This window comes from Leucopleurus acutus, assembly GCF_964270905.1.
Source record: "Leucopleurus acutus genome assembly, chromosome: 1".
In the NCBI taxonomy this organism is placed as follows: Eukaryota; Metazoa; Chordata; class Mammalia; order Artiodactyla; family Delphinidae; genus Leucopleurus; species Leucopleurus acutus.
The window spans coordinates 187451133-187470876 of record NC_139142.1 but is presented as its reverse complement, the minus strand read 5'-3'; the positions used below and the strand labels follow the sequence as shown (position 1 = coordinate 187470876).

The following is a 19744-nucleotide window of genomic DNA, read 5'->3' as shown; positions in this document are numbered from 1 at the left end:
TTATTTTGTTTGATAATAATATAGCCATGTTTGCTTTCTTATGATAAGTATTTACACAGTCTTCTGTAAACAATTCAGACAGAAGTTTGTGGTGTTTTGCATGGTCTCAGTAATTTTTTCATAATGATCCTAAACCACAACAGAAGCCCAACAGTTTCTTTATTAATTAGTTGTCTACAGACAACTGTTGGTTACTGCATAACTTTTGTGGGAACATAAATTTTCAACACTGTTAGATAAGTACCTAAGAGCACAATTGCTGGATCATATGGTAAAACTATAATTTAACTTTGTAAGAAACTGCCAAACCGTCCTCAAAGTGGCTGTAGTGTTTCGCATTCCTACCAGCTACAAATCAGGTTTCCCATTGCTCCACATTCCTGACATCATTTGTTGTTTTCAGTGTTTGAATTTTAGCTATAGGTATGTAGTGATATCTCACTGTTGTTTTAATTTACAATTGCTTAATGATGTATATGCTGAACATCTTTTCATATGCTTATTTGCCATCTAAATGACTTCTTTGGTAGGTTATTTGTTCACATCTTTGCCCACGTTGTAATTGTGTTATTTGTTTTCTAATTGTCAAGGTTTAAGAGTTCTTTGCATGTTTTGGATAACAGATCTTAAATATCTGTTCTGTAAATATTTTCTCCCAGCCTGTGGCTTGTATTATCACTCTCTTAACAGTGTCTTTCACAGAGCAGAAGTTGTGTGTGTATTTTTCTTAATGAAACCCAGCTTATCAATTTTTTTTTTGGATTGTGCTTCTGGTGTTCTATCTGAAAAATCAACACCAAACGTAAGATCACCTAGATGTTCATCTGTGTTACCATCTAGGAGAATTATAGGTTTGCATTTTACATTTAGGTCTATGAGCCATTCTGTGTTAATTCTTGGTAAGGTGTCAGGTCTAGATTCACTTTTTTTTTGCATTTGGCTGTCCAGTTGTATAAGTACTATTTGTTGAAAAGACTGTCGTTTCTCCATTGAATAGCTTTTGCTTTTTTGACAGAGATCATTGACTGTATTTTTATAGGTCTATATCTCTTTGTTCTGTTACAATTGACTTACTTATCTATTCTTTCACCAATTGTCTTGATTTCTGTAGGAAGCCTTGAAGTTGGGTAGCATCAGTTCTCTGACCTTGTTTTTCTTCAATATTGTATTGGCTAATGTAGGTATTTTGCTTTTCTATATAAACTTTAGAACCAGTTTGTCAATATCCACAAAATAGCTTATTGGAATTTTGCTTGGGATTGCATTGAATCAAGTTGGGAAAAGCTAACAGCTTAACAATATTGAGCCTTCCTATCCATGAACATGGAAAATCTCTACATTAAATCTTTGATGACACTTGTGTCTGAAGAGTTATACTTAAGTATTTCATTTTTGGTGCTAATATAAATGGTATTGTGTTCAATTTCAAATTTCACTTGTTCACTGCTGACATACAGGAAATCAATTGACTTGTGTATATTAACCTGTATCTGGAAACCTTGCTATAGCCAGCTTATAATTCCAGGAGTTTTGTTGCTGTTGTTGTTCAACAAGAATAGTTTTGTTTATTTTTCTCAATTTATATACTTTTTCTTTCTTTTTCTTGACTTATTACATTAGCTGTGAGTTCCAGTATGATGTTGGATAGGAGTGGTGAAAAGAAACATCCTTGATGTATTCCTAATCTGAGGATGACAGCATTTAGTTTCTTACCATTAAGTGTGATGTTATCTGTTGGTTTCTTTGTAGATGTCCTTTATCAAATTGAGGAAGTTCGCACTATTCTTGGTTTGCTGACAGTTGTATCATGAATGGATTTTGGATTTTTTTGAATAACTTTTCTGCATTTCTGATTGATCAAATGATTTTTTTCTTTAGTCTGTTGAGTTACGTTAATTGATTTCCAAATATTGAGTCAGAATTGCATACCTGGAATAAATCCTCCTTGGTCATCATATATAACTATTTTTATACATTGTTTCACTCAATTTGTTAATATTTTGTGGAGGATTTTTGCATCTTATTTGTGAGAGATATTTCTTTGCCTAGTTTTGGCATTAGATTAATATAGTTTAAATCTATTGTGATCTGAGAGTATACTTCATACGATTTCTATTCTTTTAAATTTGTTAAGGTATGGATTTTCAGCCTGTTGTATCTGTCTGTTACTGATAAGATGGTATTGCAAGCTGCAAGTATAAAAGTAGATTTGTCTGTTTCTCCTTGCAGTTCTGTTTTTGCCTCATGTGTTGATATTTTGTTGCTCTGTTGTTAGGTGCATACTCATTAAAGACTGTTATGTTTTCTTAGCTATTGACCCCTTTATTATTATGTAGTGCTCTCTTTACCCCTGGTAATTTCCTTGCTCTGAAGTCTGCTTTGTCTCAGATTAATATAGCTTCTCTGGCTTTACTTTGATTAGTATTAGCATGATACACTTTTGTCCATCCCTTTATTTTCAGTCTACTTTATCTTTATATTTAAAATGAGTTTCTTGTTGACAGCTTATAGTTGGGTCAGTTTATTTAATCACTCTGACAGTCTCTGTCTTTTAATTAATAGACCATTCACATTTAAAGTGATTATTGGTATTTCATTTAATATTAATCATATTTGTAACTATTTTCTCTTCAGTGCCCTAGTACTTTATTTTTCACCTTCCACTCTTTTCCTACCTTCTCTGGCTTTAACTACATGTTTAATATGATTCCATATTCTTTTCTTTCTTAGCATATCAATTATATTTCTTTAAAAAAATTTTTAGTGATTGTCTTAAAATTTGCAGTATACATTTACCACTAATCTAAGCGTACTTTCAAATAACACTATGCCACTTCATGGGTAGTGCAGGTATCTGATAACAGTGTAATCCCAATTCCTTCCTCCTGTCACTTATAGAATTGTTGTCATTCATTTCATTTACCTATAAACTATAATCACTGAATACATTGTTTCTATTATTATTATGAATAAACTGTTATCTGTTATATCAACTAAGAGTAAGAAAAGTTTATTTTACCTTCATTTATTTCTTCTCTAATGCCATTCTCTTTATATAGATCTAGGTTTCTGATCTGTATCCTATTCCTTCTCTCTGAAGAACTTCTTTTAACATTTTCTTTCACTGCAGGCCTACTGGCAACAAATTTTTTTTTTTTTAATCTGAGGAAATCATTATATCTCTTTCAGTTTTGAAGGATAGTTTTTCTGGATACAAAATTCTAGGTTGGTTTATTTTTTTCTTTCAACACTTTAAATATTTCTCTCCATTCTCTTCTTGCTAGCTTAGTTTGATGAAACGTATAAGATATTTTTATCCTTGTCCCTCTATAGATAAAGTATATTTGTGTTTTGTTTTTGTTTTTCTCTGGAGTCTTTCAAGATTTTCTCTGTCTTTGATTTTCTGCCATTTGAATATGATACGAATAGGTGTAGCTTTTTTTTGGTATTTATCCTTTTTGGTGTTCTGTGAGTTCCTATGATCATTGATTTGATGTCTGTTATTATTTTTGGAAAACTCTCAGCCATTATTTAAATATTTATTCTGTTTCATTGTTCTCCTTCTGATGTCCTCATTATGTGTATATTACACCTCTTATTATTGTCCAAAAGATCTCTGATATTTTGTTCCTTTTTTTCCATTTATTTTCTCTTTTCAATTCGGGAAGTTCCTAATGTCATATCTTCAAGCTCACTGAGTCTTTCCTTGACTGTATGCAATATACTGATGAGCACATCAAAGAAATTCTACATTTTTGTTGCAGTGTTTTTGATTTCTAACATTTCCTTTTGATTTTTTCTTAGAGATTCCAGATTTCTGCTTACATAACTCTTCTGTTCTTGCATACTGTCTCTTTTTCCATGAGAGCTGTTAGCACATTAGCCATAATTACTTCACATACACAGTATGATAAATCTAAGATCTCTGTCGTGTGAGTCTGGTGCTCATACTCTTTAGACTAGGTTTTTACTTTTAGCGTGTCTTGCATTTTTGTTGTTTTTGTTGTTGAAATCCAGACATGATGTATTGTGTAAAAGGAACTGAGGCTTATATAGGCCTTTAGTGTGAGGCTTCATGTTTATCTGGTTAGGTATTAGGCTGTATTTTTTGTTTACTGTAGCTGTAGGTATCAGATGCTAAAAGTTCCTGTATTATCCCTTTTTTTGTCTCCCCTGATATCTTTGGGTTTCCCTTTAGATTCCTTAAGTAGGGTCTGAGGCTTGCTGTCCTTTTAGCTGTAACTTGCAATTATATAGGAGGCTTATTAATGTGGTGGTAAGGTGTCAGGGAAGGGGAAGCATTCTGTAATCCTCTGATTAGGTCTCAGTCTTTTAGTAAGCCTGTGTCGCTAGGTTTCCACCTTCACAAGTGTTTCTCATGTCTCTCCTACTTGTTTGGTAAGACAGGAAGGCTAGAAGGGGCTGAAATTTTATATCTGCTCACCCCCATGTTGAACATTTCCCTTCCCTAAGGTCTGTTAGGTTCTGGTAAACGGTGTTTTGGTTAAGCTCTGGTAAAATAGATTCCCTTGAGGGCAGTCTTTTGTTAAGGAGAACAGAAAGCTCTGGGCATGATTAAAAACAGTTACTTTCCCCTCTCCCTGTTGGAAGCATGTGGCAATTTTCCTCTGATCTTCATCCTGAGAACCTGGTTGGGTTTCCTAGACATGAAACTCATAGTAACATGGGGGTACCAGTAAGATTCAAGCTAGTATATACTGAACTTTCAGCAATTCATCAATCACAGTTTAAGTGTTCCTACTAGTCCTGACTTCAGTAGTGGGCTTCTGCTCCTGGGGTTCAGCTGCCAATAAACTATGCTTCTTTTATCCACCTCTCTCTCCAATTTGGGGGGCAGCATTTTGCCTTGACTTTGATAAGAAAAAAAATGTTTAATTTAAAAAGTTTGCTAGGCTTTTTTCTTATTGTGAGAGTGGAAGTAGTGACTTCCAAGCACTTTACATGTCATACAAGAAATAGAAGTCCTCTCACTACTATTATTTTAACATTTCAACATCCTGTATGATTTAAACTCTATTATTTATGATTTAGCGGCCTTTCATGTACACATTTTTTTGTTTTTCATTTATTGTACATTTGACATAAAACGTGTAAATTTAAGGTGTAAAACATGTTAATTTGATACATTTATATATTGTTATATGATTGCCATTGTAGTGATAATTAGCACCTGTATCACATTACATAATTATTCTTTCATTTTATTGGTTGGAATAATTAAGTTCTAGCCTATTAGCAAGTTTGATGATTTTAGTACAATATTGTCTATATTCGTTATACTTTGCATTAGATCTCTATTTACTACTCACGTTTGTATACTCTTAAACAACATTGATTCTGTCACCCCACCCCGTGTCCTGTGGTTAACCACAATTTCTTTCTCTGTTTTTACAAGTTTTGCTTTTTTAGATTCCACATGTAAATGATGTCATACTGTATTTTCCTTTCTCTGTATGACTTATTTCTCTTAGCATAATGTACTCATGATTCATCCATGTTGTCTCAAATGGCAGGGTGTCCTCCTTTCACATGGCTGAATAATACTCCATTGTATATATATATACACCACATCTTCTTTATCCACATCCACTGATGGACTCTTAGGATGTGTCCATATCTTCCTGTTGTGAATAATGCTGCAATAAAAATATAAGTACATATATCTTCTCAAAATCCTGTATTTATTTGCTTTGGGTATGTACTTAGAAGCGGAATTGATGAATCAGATGGTAGATCTATTTTTAATTTTTTGAGGAACCTCCATATTGTTTTCCATGGTGGGTAGACCAATTTACATTCCTACTAGCAGTGTACAGAGATTTCCTTTTCATTATATTTTTGCCAGCACTTGTATCTCTTGTTCTCTTGATGATAGCCGTCCCAACATGTGTGAGATGATATCTCATTGTAGCTTTGATTTGCATTTCTCTGATAATTAATATTGTTGATCATCTTTTCACATATTTGTTGGCGATTTGGTTGTCTTATTTATTTATTTATTTAAATTAATTTATTTATTTCAATTTATTTTTGGTTGCATTGAGTCTTCATTGCTGCACACAGGCTTTCTCTAGTTTCAGCGAGTGGGGGCTACTCTTCGTTGCAGTGCACGGGCTTCTCATTGCAGTGGCTTCTGTTGCAGAGCATGGGCTGTAGGTGCACGGGCTTAAGTAGTTGTGGCATGTGGGCTCAATAGTTGTGGCTCGTGGACTCTAGAGTGCAGGCTCAGTAGTTGTGGCCCATGGGCTTAGTTGCTCCAGGGCATGTGGGATCTTCCTGGACCAGGGATCGAACCTGTGTCCCCTTCATTGGCACGCAGATTCTTAACCACTGCCTCACCAGGGAAGTCCAGTTGTCTTTTTTGAAAAATAACTTGTTAGTTCTCTGCCGATTTTTCAGTTGGATTGTTTGGTTTTTTGTTATTAGGCTGTATGAATTCTTTATATATTTTACATATTAACCCTTTATCTGATACATGGTTTCCAAAATTTTCTCCCATTCCAAAGATTGCCTTTTCACTATATTAATTGTTTCTTTTACTGTGCAGAAGGTTTTAACTTTGATGTAGTCCCATTTGTTGAGTTTTTCTTTTGTTGTTTGTGCTTTTGGTGTTATATATTAAAAAAAAAAAATCATTCCCAACACCAGTGTCAAGGAGCTTCTTCCCTACATTTCCTTCTATAGTTTCATCATAATTTCTGCTCCATATATTTATCATACCAACTTTACCAGAACTAGGTAATTGTTAAAATGATAATGGTTCACATTCTGGTTTTGTTTATAATTTTAATAAGAATATTTTTTGGTGCTTCACCATAAATCAAGGTGTTATCTGTTGGATTGAGACAGAAATATATTCTATATTAAGAGAGTAATGTCTAGGAGTAAATCTATAGTTCTAATTTTTCACAGAGTTTTATCAAGAGTAGATATTGAAATCTATTAAGTGAACTTCTGACATTTATTGAGTAATCATTTTTCTCTTCTCACTTGATGTAAGAATATCTTCCTAACCTCTAGACATTATAATCTTCTTGGAATTAGGCCGCAGTATGTGGTTTTCAGTAGTGTTTCTGTATTTAGTTTACTGAAAGTTTTCTTCATCTTGGTAGATCAAGATGCGAATGAACTCTCAGATGAGAATTTTATACTTGAAGATCTAGTACTAGCTAAAGGATACAAGGATAAAATTCAAACAAGTGGAGTTTATGAGTCTCAAAAATTGAGAGGTATAAATGATATTGATAAACATATTTTAAAAGTCATCATAAAATATTTGACAATTTAAAAATATATTTTAAATGTGCATCAATTAGTTTATGTTTTATAGTTGAATTTTTTCCTTAGGTTAGATATTTTAGAATACAATTTAACAAAAATTGGAATTCTGCAGAACTAATAAATGCTGTAATGATATTAGCACCCCCCATTCCTTTTTGTAGTCTTTAATATTCTCATTATTATACTGTATTTCTTAAATTTATTGAGCAAGAAACCCTGCCTTTCTCTTTTTATGGAGCAGTGTTTCATAGAGAACAAGTTTAGGACATGCTTTTCTAGGAATCTTATGCAGCTATTACAGTTATTTCATTTTTAAAAGTATGACTTATATCCAGCATTCACATTTCAATTCTTATCAAGTACATTATCTGCTAAAAATATTTGTTATTATCCAGTAGACCTATTCTTTATATTGTTATATGGTTTCAAGAAGAGAAAAGGAACATTTGTTTTTTATCTACTGGATCTTACTCTTGATATCATTATATATTTTCTACTATAGTTCTTTGATATTAGTGTATTTTTTGTTGTATATTTTAAATAAATTTATCTGTTTATTTTTTCTGTTTGCTTAAAAAATGGATTTGAGGAAAAATGGACATTATTAGAAAGATTGGAAAATTTTTATTTGGATTTTTGACTTAGTGTAACAGAAGATTTGGTTTATCTTTGTGCTTCTTAATTGGAAGATTGGGATTGACATATCTACACTATTGGTACTATGTATAAAATAGATAACTAATGAGAACATACTGTGTAGCACAGAAAGCTCTACTTAATGCACTGTGGTGACCTAAATCGAAAGGAAATCCAAAAAAGAGGGGATATATGTATATGTATAACTGATTAATTTTGCTATACAGTAGAAACTAACACATTGTAAAGCAACTATACTCCAATAAAAATTAATTTAAAAAAAGAATATTTTCAAGTGAAAGAGAACCAAATAAAACCTAGGTGTTTTAGGTTGTTTCTGTTACTTTTAATTTATTTTGAAATACAGAAAGGTATGATAAGAGTTAATGTAATGAACACTTGTGTGTCTGTTTCCCAGTTTAATGAATATAATATACGTTAAATATTGAAGTCCGACCCTCTCTATTCCTCTCAGATTATTGCCTCCTTCTTTTCTGAATTTGATGTTTATCATTACCATATATATTTCTTTATACTTTTGTTAGGTATGTTTTCATCTGTAAAGGATTTATGCTATTGTTTTGTTTGTAGTATGCTGTATGCTTTCTTAAGCAACTTGCTTTTTTGGTTCAAGATCACTGTTGATAATTCTAGTCCTTATTCATTTATTTTTATTGCTGTATATTGACCTGGTTTATGAATATATTATAATTAATTTGCCCATTCTCCTGTGGATGAATATTTGTGTTGTTTCCATTAGGAGATGCCTATCTTCTTATGAGAGGTAATGGTAGGGGTAGTGTTTAAAAGTACGGATGCTGAAAATAGACTGCCTGTCTTTGGTGCCTACCTCTGTCTCTTACTAACTGTGTAAGCTAGTTAATCTCTCCATGTTTCAGTTTCTTCATCTGAAAAATAGGGCTAGTAATAGTATGTACCTCACAAAATAATTGTGGGAATTATGTGAAATACTTTAAAACAATGGATGCCTGAGAACCACCAAATGGTACTGAACCCTGTATATACTGTGTCTTTTCCTGTGTTTCCTGTCCATAATTTATTTGATGGTCAATAGGTCATTATTAGTATAATAAGGGTTACTATAGCATAAGCACTGCAATACTATGACACTCAATCTGATAACCAAGATAGCTACTAAGTGTCTAATGGGCAGATTATACAGCATGGATACGCTGGACAAAGGGATGATTCATGTCCCAGGCAGGACAGAGCAGGACAGTGTGAGAGTTCATTACCCTACTCAGAACAACACGCAATTTGAAACTTATTAATTGTTTATTTCTGGAATTTTCTGTTTAACATTTTTGGACCAGGGTTGACCACGGAAACTGCAGATAAGGGGGGACTACTGTATTTTTGACCTTGTGAAAGAAATAGAAAATTCCATTTTTATGTGCTATAGCATAGGATTTAATCCTTTAAGATTTATGAAGAATTCTACCCATGAAAATATTTGTTCTTGGCAGTTTTCAAAAGTGATTAATTTAATTGCACATTTTAATTTTTAATTGTTCTTTCCATTTTTTTCCTGGCATATCTTGTTTTTTTTTCTTCTTTTGAAAGTACCAATTTAATCTAGATTTTAAATCTTATTTCTGTTCCTAGATGATAGAGATATATTGGTGGATAAATGATGATGTTTTCCAAAGAAATATAACCAGTTATTGGCTTTCAAATCCCACCCACATGTTAGAATTAATCCTTTCCCAAGTTAGGTAATTCTCTTGGGTCAATAATTGATGATTTGTTTTATCCTACGAACATGCTTAAAACTTTTTAATTACTTGCAGATATTTTAAAATCTTGGAGTTCTTGTAACTAACTACCTTTCTAGGTTCTCTTGCGAATTTAGATGACCCAGGAACCTCAGACCTACATTTGTAACAATCAATGGGAGTAATAACTTTATATAAAATATGTACAGGCATACCTCAGAGATATTGTGGGTTTGGTCCAGACTTCTGCAATAAAGTGAATATCACAATAAATTGAGTCACACAAATTTTTCGTTTTCCAGTATATAGAGAAGTTATGTTTACACTATACTGTAGTCTATTAAGTGTACAGTAGCATTATGTCTAAAAAAATGTACATACCTTAATTTAAAAATACCTTATTGCTAAAAACTGCTAACGATCATCTGAGTCTTCAGCGAATTGTAATCTTTTTGCAATAGTAACATCAAATATCACTGATCACAGATCACCATAACAAATATAATAAAACTGAAAACATTTGAAGTATTGCCAGAACTACCAAAATGTGACACAGAGACATGAAGTAAGCAAATGCTGTTAAAAAAACAATGGCACTGAAATATAAAGCAGAAACTAACACACCATTGTAAAGCAATTATACGCCAATAAAAAAAAATGGCTCTGATAGATTTGCTCCATGCACAGTTGCCACACACCTTCAATTTGTGAAAAACGCAGTATCTGCAAAGGGCAGTAAAGGTGAAGCACAATGAAATGAGGTATGCCTGTGCTCTCCATTTCATTTCTGCTATTCATGCCACTCCAAACATCATCAGGTTTATTTCACTCATACTACATTCTCAATCTCAGTAGCCATTTCAGTTTACTAGCTAGAGTGTAGGTTTTAGAGTCTAAAGGAACAAAATTCATTTCAAACTTTTGTGCTTAATAACTATGTGACCTTCCAAAATATGCATAATCTCTCTAAGCTCTATTTTCCTCATCTGTTAAATGAGAATAAAAATACCTACTTCCTAGAATTCTTATTAAATGAGATAATATTTGAAAAGTACAGATATAATAATATCTGGCAACTAGTAGCTAGTAAAGTTTTAAAAAATTTTAGACATATTTGTATTTAATTGAATAAGCAGTATGTTAAATTGTTAATTAAACAAGATTAAATAAGTATACGGTAAATCGCTCTTATTAACTTTATAATTTTACCCCAACAAAATGTTAGTTTTAAATCAACTAATCTGGCAATCTATTATTATTACAGTTAAAAATGAAGCAGCCTCAGAACATCCAGATACAGCAGAAAATCTTCCAGCAGTGAATCCATCAGTTAATGACCTAATATTTCAATTAGGTTTAAACAAAGTGGTAGGTAAGTAGAGATTTATAATGTTTGGGCACAGTAGAACACTTACTAAGAGTTACAGTATTTCAACTGTGTAGTACAGTTATTAAAAGAAAACAAGAAATTCAAACATAGGACAACCTTTCTCAATTTAATACAGTTGGCCCTCTGTATCCATGGGTTTCACATCTACAGATTCACTTGACCACAGATCAAAAATATTCTGAAAAGAAATTTTCAGAAAGTTCCAAAAAGCAAAACTTGGATTTTCCATGCACTGGCAACTATCTACATAGCATTTATGGGTATTTATATAGCATTTACATTGTATTAGGTATTATAAGTAACCTAGAGATGATTTAAAGTATACAGGAGAATGTGCATAGGTTATAGGAAAACATTACACTGTTTTATACAAGAGACTTGAGCATCTTCAGGTTTTGGCATCCACAGGGGATCCTGAGACTAATCCCCTGCAGATACCGAGGGACAACTGTAATAATTTCATTATTTTATTAACCAATCAATATATCAATTAATATGTATCTTTTTTTTTTTTTTTTTTTTTTTTTTTAAGTGGTACATGGGCCTCTCACTGTTGTGGCCTCTCCCGTTGCGGAGCACAGGCTCCGGACACGCAGGCTCAGCGGCCATGGCTCATGGGCCTAGCCGCTCCGCTGCATGTGGAATCTTCCTGGACCAGGGCACAAACCCGTGTCCCCTGCATCGGCAGGCAGACTCTCAACCACTGCGCCACCAGGGAAGCCCAATTAATATGTATTTTAAAAGAATTTATCATGTGCTCATTACTCCACCAAACAAACATTAATTAGGTAATGCTTAAGAGTTTATCTGCTCATAAAAAATATATGTATAGGCTTTTCCCTACATTATGAATTTTCATGACGTAGACTAGATGCTATATTATCAGTTCCTCAGAGAACACAATTTTCGTTACTTCTATCATCTTTTATGATAACAAGACAATGAAAAAATGGAATTATCACTAGATAGGCAATATGGCTGCTTTGTGATCTTCTTATCACAAAGTTGGCAAATTTCTAATAGTTAAAAAACCTGTGCTAGGGAATTCCCTGGTGGCCTAGTGATTAGGATTCAGGGCTTTCATTGCCATGGCCTGGGTTCAGTCCCTGTTCAGAGAACTGAAATCCCACAAGCCATGCAGCACGGCCAAAAAAACCTATGTTAAAGCTGATGTGGCCAAAGGACTAAGTACTTAAGTACTTTGCAATAAGATAAATTTAAGTGTTCTGTAGCAGCTTTCAAACAACCACTTTAAAGCAGATGTCAGCAAAATGGCAGACTAGGAGGCCCTAAGCTCTTGCTCCCTGACAGAAACATTAAAAAAAAAAAAAAAAAAGGGCTTCCCTGGTGACACAGTGGTTGAGAGTCCGCCTGCCGATGCAGGGGACATGGGTTCGTGCCCCGGTCCAGGAAGATCCCACATGCCGCGGAGCAGCTGGGCCCGTGAGCCATGGCCGCTGAGCCTGTGTGTCCGGAGCCTGTGCTCCGCAACGGGAGAGGCCACAAGAGTGAGAGGCCCGTGTACCGCAAAAAAAAAAAAGAAAAGAAAAACAAAAAGCAGAAAGCCATCAGAACCAACATTGTCAGAGCACTGGGAAACAGTGAAATGTTTACAGTAACCAAGAGAATGCACAATTAAGAAAAAGCCATCTTCAAACTGGTAAGAAAATATTGTGGCGATGTGAAGCAGTGCCCGGCACAAAAAAAATCTACAAAGAATAGGAGCACTCCTAGCATCGAAGGGATTACCACTAGACCTAGAAAATGCTAAAGGAAATCCCTGAGGTTGACGTGAAAGGATGTTAGACAGTAGGTTGAAGTTGTATGAAGAAAGATCTACGGTATAGGTAAGTACATGGCAAATATAAAAGCCAGTATTATTGTAATTTTAGTTTGGAGCTCTACTTTTAATTTTATATAATAGTTTAAAGAAAAATAATTATAAGTCTATGTTATTGGGCACACAGTGTATAAAGATACGATTCATAACATCAGTATCAAAAAGAGAGGGATTGAGCCGTATAGGAGTACGGCTTTTGGATGTTATTGAAGTTAATTGGCATCAATTTAAACTAGATTTTTTATAACTTTACGATGTTATACATAATCCTCTTGGTAACCAAAAAGAAAATATCTGTAGAATATACACAAAGGAAATGAGAAAGGAAACAAAACTAGTCCCTTAAAAAAATCAATTGACAGACTTCGCTGGCCGTCCAGTGGTTAAGAATCTGTGCTTCCAATGCAGGGGTCATGGGTTTGATCGCTGGTTGGGGAACTAAGATCCCACATGCTGCATGACACAGCCAAAAAAAATAAATTGAACACAAAAGAAGGCAGTATTAGAGGAAATGAAGAACAAAAATAAATAAGACATACAGAAAACAAATAGCAAAATGGCATCAATAAGTCCCTTAAATGTAAATGGATTAAACTTTCTAAACAAAAGGCAGAGATTGACAGAATGGATAAAAAAAAAATATCCAACTATATGCTTTCCATAAGAGACTCACATTAGATCAACAAAATTGACAAAACTTTAACTAGACTGTTGAAGAAAAAAGAAAGAAGACTCACGCTATTAAATCAGAATAGAAATTGGGAACATTACTGCCAATTTTACAGGAATAAAAAACATTATATTTATTGAATAAGGAAAAAAATCATTAAATCTCAATAAAACACTCTTCATAATATTTCCTTGTTTGACATTTGTATCTGTAAAAAATACAAAAGAATTTTAGCAATTTTATAGTAAAATATTTCCTCCAATACTGGGAATGAGATAAACGTGTGTTATCACTATTTCTACTCATTTTTGTACTGGCAACCATAGTTCTTACAAAAAAATAATAAAACTTGTAAGCATTCAAAGAAAGAAATAAAACTCATAAATTGCAGACGATGTAACTGTGCAGGTATGTAGTCTAAAAGAATCTGTAGTCTACAGATAAACTCTTAATCAACTGGATTTATTAAAATTACTGAATATAAAGTAAAAATGTATAAAACCCAGTTTTATTTCTATATACTAAGAACACAAAATTAGAAAATGAACATTTTTTAGGAATGATGAAATTTTGTATTAGCACCAAAACAAATAAAAAATCTAGGAATAATTATTTTTTAAAGATATGCAAGACTTCTGTCTTCCATTTTGTCTTCCACATGTAAAGAACTTGGAAGTCCTTACTTCTGCACTCCAAACCAATAAAAGCTGAAAAAACTGACAGTCAACAACTCTTCTTAGCCCTGTCAGAGAATTGAAGTCACAGGGCAAACTGCCACTCTCAATCTGTGGAGATAGATGAATACTGAAAATTACATACTCCTGGGAATAGAAACCAACACTGGAGCCAGCAATTAGGAGGAAAACTTAAGAATAATTGAATAATTACCAGAAACTGAACATGAACTAGGTTGAGCAATAAAAAAATTCTAGGACACAGCCCTGGATATGCCATACACTTTCATGAAATTTGCCTCCAGGAGCCCTACCAGGTACCTTAGCTGAGTATCAGAAATAAAATCTACTCATGCTTTCAGCAAAGGGAGGAGAAAAGTAAACATTTGAAATACACCAATAGCATTCTTCTTAACAAAGGCCTGCCTTCAAGAAAAACTACTTTACTAGAACCTAACAGATGTGAGGTAAAGGAAATACCAAACTCCAGCCTCTTGGACTTTAAACATTGGGGAAGGGAGATATCCAAGTCCAGCCCTCTTTAACCTTTCTGTCTAAAGAATCTTGAAGAATCAAGAATCTAAAAGAATCAAGAATCTTGTTTCTGGGGGAAACAAGCTGAGAAGCAATTGTGAAAGTCACAGACCAGAGGAGACTGCCAATAAAAGACCGAGATCTAATCATAGGATTATAGAATGCTTTTCTACTCCCTTATACCTTACCACCACTTCACCAAGGCCCATGGATAATGGGTTACAGATGGAAAAACTGCAATTCTCAGCTTCCATTAAAGAAGTATTTTCTAGGGAAAGCCAAAGACAATAGGGGAGACCAAAAAAGGAAAATAAAGGAAATTTTAGCCTGTGACACCAGCTACAATAAAACAGAAAACACAGTCTAACTCGTCTCCAGTTGAACATAAAACATCATAACAAAACCGTATATACTTCAGTTCTTTTACCTGATATATCATGTCTAGCTTTAAACAAAAAATTATAAGGCATGATAAAAGCAAAACACACAGGCTGAAGACACAAAGCAAGCATCAAGACCAGATGCAGATGTGGCAGAAATTTTGGAATTTTCAAACTGGGAATTTAAAATAACTATAATACAATAAGGGCCCTAATGAAAAAGTAGACTACATGAAAGAACATATACATAATGTATGCAGAGATTAAACCTCTAAGAAATAATCAAAATGAAATGTTATAAATCAAAAGCACTATAACAGAAATTAAGAATGCCTTTGATGGGCTCCATAGTAGACTGGAAACAGCCAAAGAAAGAAATCAGTGAACTTGAAGATATGGCAATAGAAACTTCCCAAACTGAAAGGCAAAGAGAAAAATAACGAAAAAAGTGGAACAGAGTATTTTAAAAACTGTCAAAAATCAAAGGTATGATTTCAGTGAGCCCAGACTCTTGCCTCTTCCCATACATAGAAAAGCGCTAAATTCCTTAACTTGGGTCATCTGGTTTTCTTTAATTAACAATAATCTTGAAGTTCAGACTACCTGCCCTTTGTTACAAAACTTCTATATAACCTAGCTCCCCACCTCACCTCCTCGGAGCAGTTCTCACAGGGTTACTTGAAATGCTGCCTCCCAGGCAGCCACTATGGAAAGCAGTATGAAGTTTCCTCAAAAAAGTTAAAAATAGAACTACCATATGGTCCAGCAGTCACACATGTGGGTATATATCTGAAGGAAATCAAATCACTCTCTTGAAGGGACATTTGTACACCCATGTTTATGATATATATACACATATATGTATGTATGTATATGTGTTATACACACACACACATAATCTAGCCATAAAAAAGAAGGAAATACTGCCCTTTGCAACAATATGGATGAAACTGGAGGGCATTTTGCTAACTGAAGTAAACCAGACAGAGAAAAACAAATGCTGTATGGTATCACTTATATGTGAATCTAAAATAAGAGTCAAACTCATAGAAACAGAGAGGAGAATGGTCGTCACCAGGTCCTGGGGTGGTAGGTTAAATGGAGAGTGGTTGGTCAAAGGGTTCAAACTTTTAGTTATAAGATAAATAACTTCTGAAGATTTAATGTACAGCATGATGACTATATCCAGTAATACTGTGTTGTATACTTGATACTTTCTGAGAGTAGATCTTAAGCATTCTCACCAAAAAAAAAAAAAAAAGAGATAGTAACTATGTAAGGTCATGGATGTGCTAATTAACTGGATTGTGGGACTCATTTCACAATACATATGTATATCAAATCATCATGTTGTATACTTTAAATATATTACAGTTTTTTGTCAATTATACCTTATTAAAGCTGTAAAAAAATAAATACATGCACAAAGAGGCACGCACACGCACAGAAGGTAAAGGCTTAGAGAAAGATATACATGAGTAGCTATATTATTACCAAAGTAGACTTCAGAGCAAGGAAAATTACTAGGAATAAATACATGCATTAGGTAATGATAAAGGAATCAATTCTTCAAGAAGACGTAACATTCTTTAATGTGTTTATACCTAACAATAGTGTCTCAAAATACATGAGGCAAAAACTGATAGAACTACAAGGAGAAATAGACACATCCATTATTATAGTTGGAGACTTTAACACCCCTCTATCAAAAATGGACAGATCCAGCAAGCAAAAAATATCAGTAACAGCAGTTGAGTTCAACAACACCATCAATCAACTGGATCTAACTGATGTCTATTAGAATACGTCCTGCAACAACAGAAGGATACACATTGCTCTCAAATTCACATACTCTGCTCACAAAGATAGACCTCATTACAAAACAAATTATACCTTGAAGATTTTAAGAAATAGAAATCACAAAAATTATGCTCTCAGCCCACAATGGAATTAAACTAGAAATCAATCATAGAACGATAGCTGGCAAATCCCGTAATACTTGAAGATGAAACAATACACTTCTATAGCACATGTTCAAAGAAGTATCAAAAGAAATAAAAAATATTTTGAAGTAAGTGAAAATGAAAATACAACTAATAAAAATTTATGTGACACAGTGAAAGAAGTGCTTAAAAGGAAATTATAACATTTGATGCATATATTGGACAATGAGAAAGATCAAAAATCAATTATCTAAGCTCCCTTAGTAAACTAGAAAAGGAATGGCAGAAAATATTTGATAAGATGGACTTGTTTAAAATTAATACTTATACTCTGTGAAAGACACTTTTAAGAGAATGAAAAGACATGCGACATATTGGGAGAAAATATTTACAAAACACATATCTTAAGAAGGACTTGCATTTGAAATATATTTTAAAAGATTGAATTCAACACTTAAAAAAGAACCCAATTTAAAAACTCTCAGAATATCTGAACAGACACCTTATCAAGGATGATGTGAAGATGGCTAAGTGTGTGAACTCATATGTCATTGGATAAGTGCAAATTAAAACAACAATCAGATACCTAATGAAACACACCTAGGAGAATGGCTAATCCAAAACACTGACAACACCAAATGCTGTCAAGAAAGTGGAGTACAGGAACTTTTGTTCATTCTTGTTGGGAATGCAAAATTCTATACCCACTTTGGAAGACAGTTTGCATTATTTTAAAGCTCAACGTACTCTAACCATACAATCCAACTGTTGTGCTCTTAGTATTTACCCAAATGAGTTAAGGTCTTACGTTCATGCAGTAACCTGCATTAATGTTTACAGCAGCTTTATAACTGCCCCAAACTGGAAGCAAACAAGATGTTTTTCAGTAAGTGAATGCATAAACAATCTGTGGTACATCCATATAATGGTACATTATTCAACAATAAAAATAAATGGACTATCAAGCCAGGAGAAGACATGGCAGAAACTTAAATGCATATTGTTAAGTGAAAGAAGCCAGTCTGAAAAAGCTGTGTAATTTCAACTGTATACCGCTCTGGAAAAGGTAAATCTATAGGCAGTAAAAAGATCAGGAGTTCCCAGGGGTTCAGGGTGAAGGGGGATAAATGGTTGGAGCTCAGGGAATTCTTAATGTGCCAAAGCTATTTTGTAAGATACTGTAGTAGTAAACACTTGACATTATGCATTTATCAAAATGCATAATGTACATTTATGCATTTATCAAAATGCATAATTTACATTTATGCACATTATGCATAATGTACTGTACAAAATAAGAGTTATCTCTCATGTAAATCATGGGTGTTAATTATTAGTGATGTATCAGTATTGGATTATCAATTGTAACAAACGTATGATCTAATACAAGATGGTAATAATAGGGAGACTATACCAGTGGAAGCGAGTGCAGAACTCTCTGTAGTTTCTGCACAATTTCTCTGAACTCCTAAATTGCTCTAAAAAAACAAAGTCTATTAAAATGTTCAAAAAGATGTTCAAAGTCTCAACACAGCAAACTGCAAAACATTATTTAGAGAATTTTAAAGAACTAAATAAATGGAACTATATTCCAGGTTTATAGATTAGAAGACTCAATATTTTGAAGAACAAATTTCTTGAAAATCTATGTATTTAATGCAGTCAGTATCAAAATTTTAGCAATAATTTTTCTAAAAATTGACAAGGTAATTCTAAAATTTATATAGAAATGCATAGGGCCAAAGTAGGAAATATAATCTTGACAAAGAAGACTACAATTGAAGGATATAAAGTGCCTGGTATCAGGTATTATTATAAAAATACAATAATACAAGCAGTTTGCTACTGGTACAATGATAGATAAATAGACTTAAATGTATTGAAGACAAGAAAATATGTAACAACAGTAAAAAAAAATATTCTTTTCAAAATAATTCTATTCATATGCATATTATAAAATAATAGGCCTCCTAGAAAATGCTATAGGAAAATATGTTCCTGTCTTTGGACTAGATATTTTTTAAACAGGATACAATTGACACTAACTATAAATGTAAATGTTTTAAAACTGGATTTAATCTTCAGAATTGTATCCATTAAAATACACCATTAAGATATTTAAAAAGCAAATGACACTCACCACTGCAACAAAAAGAGTAAAATACTTAGGAATAAACCTACCTAAGGAGGTAAAAGACCTATACTCAGAAAACTATAAGACACTGATGAAAGAAATCAAAGATGACACAAACACATGGAGAGATATACTATGTTTGTGGATTGGAAGAATCAATATTGTGAAAATGACTATACTACCCAAAGCAATCTACAGATTCAGTGCAATCCCTATCAAATTACCAATGGCAGTTTTTAAAGAACTGGAACAAAAAATCTTAAAATTTGTATGGAGACACAAAAAGCCCTGAATAGCAATCTTGAGGGGAAAAAAATGGAGCTGGAGGAATCAGACTCCCTGACTTCAGACTATACTACAGAGCTGCAGTAATCAAGACAATATGGTACTGGCACAAAAACGGAAATACAGATCAATGGAACAGGATAGAAAGCCCCAGGGATAAACCCATGCACCTATGGTCAACTAATCTATGACAAAGGAGACAAAGATATACAATGGAGAA

General features: G+C 33.4%; 1 protein-coding gene across 18 annotated transcripts in view; it reads left to right on the top strand.

The window, feature by feature from the left end:
- The window catches only part of CCDC7 (coiled-coil domain containing 7), a 288810-nt gene that overhangs the window by 193289 nt on the left and 75777 nt on the right, over positions 1-19744 (top strand). For 17 of the 18 annotated variants that reach the window (XM_082854543.1, XM_082854542.1, XM_082854544.1 and 14 more), the window contains 2 exons: positions 7134-7250; positions 10939-11046. In XM_082854543.1, coding sequence (XP_082710669.1) covers positions 7134-7250; positions 10939-11046 — 225 coding nt within the window. The remainder of the gene's footprint in view (positions 1-7133; positions 7251-10938; positions 11047-19744) is intronic. The other variant, XM_082854535.1, reaches the window with a different exon arrangement.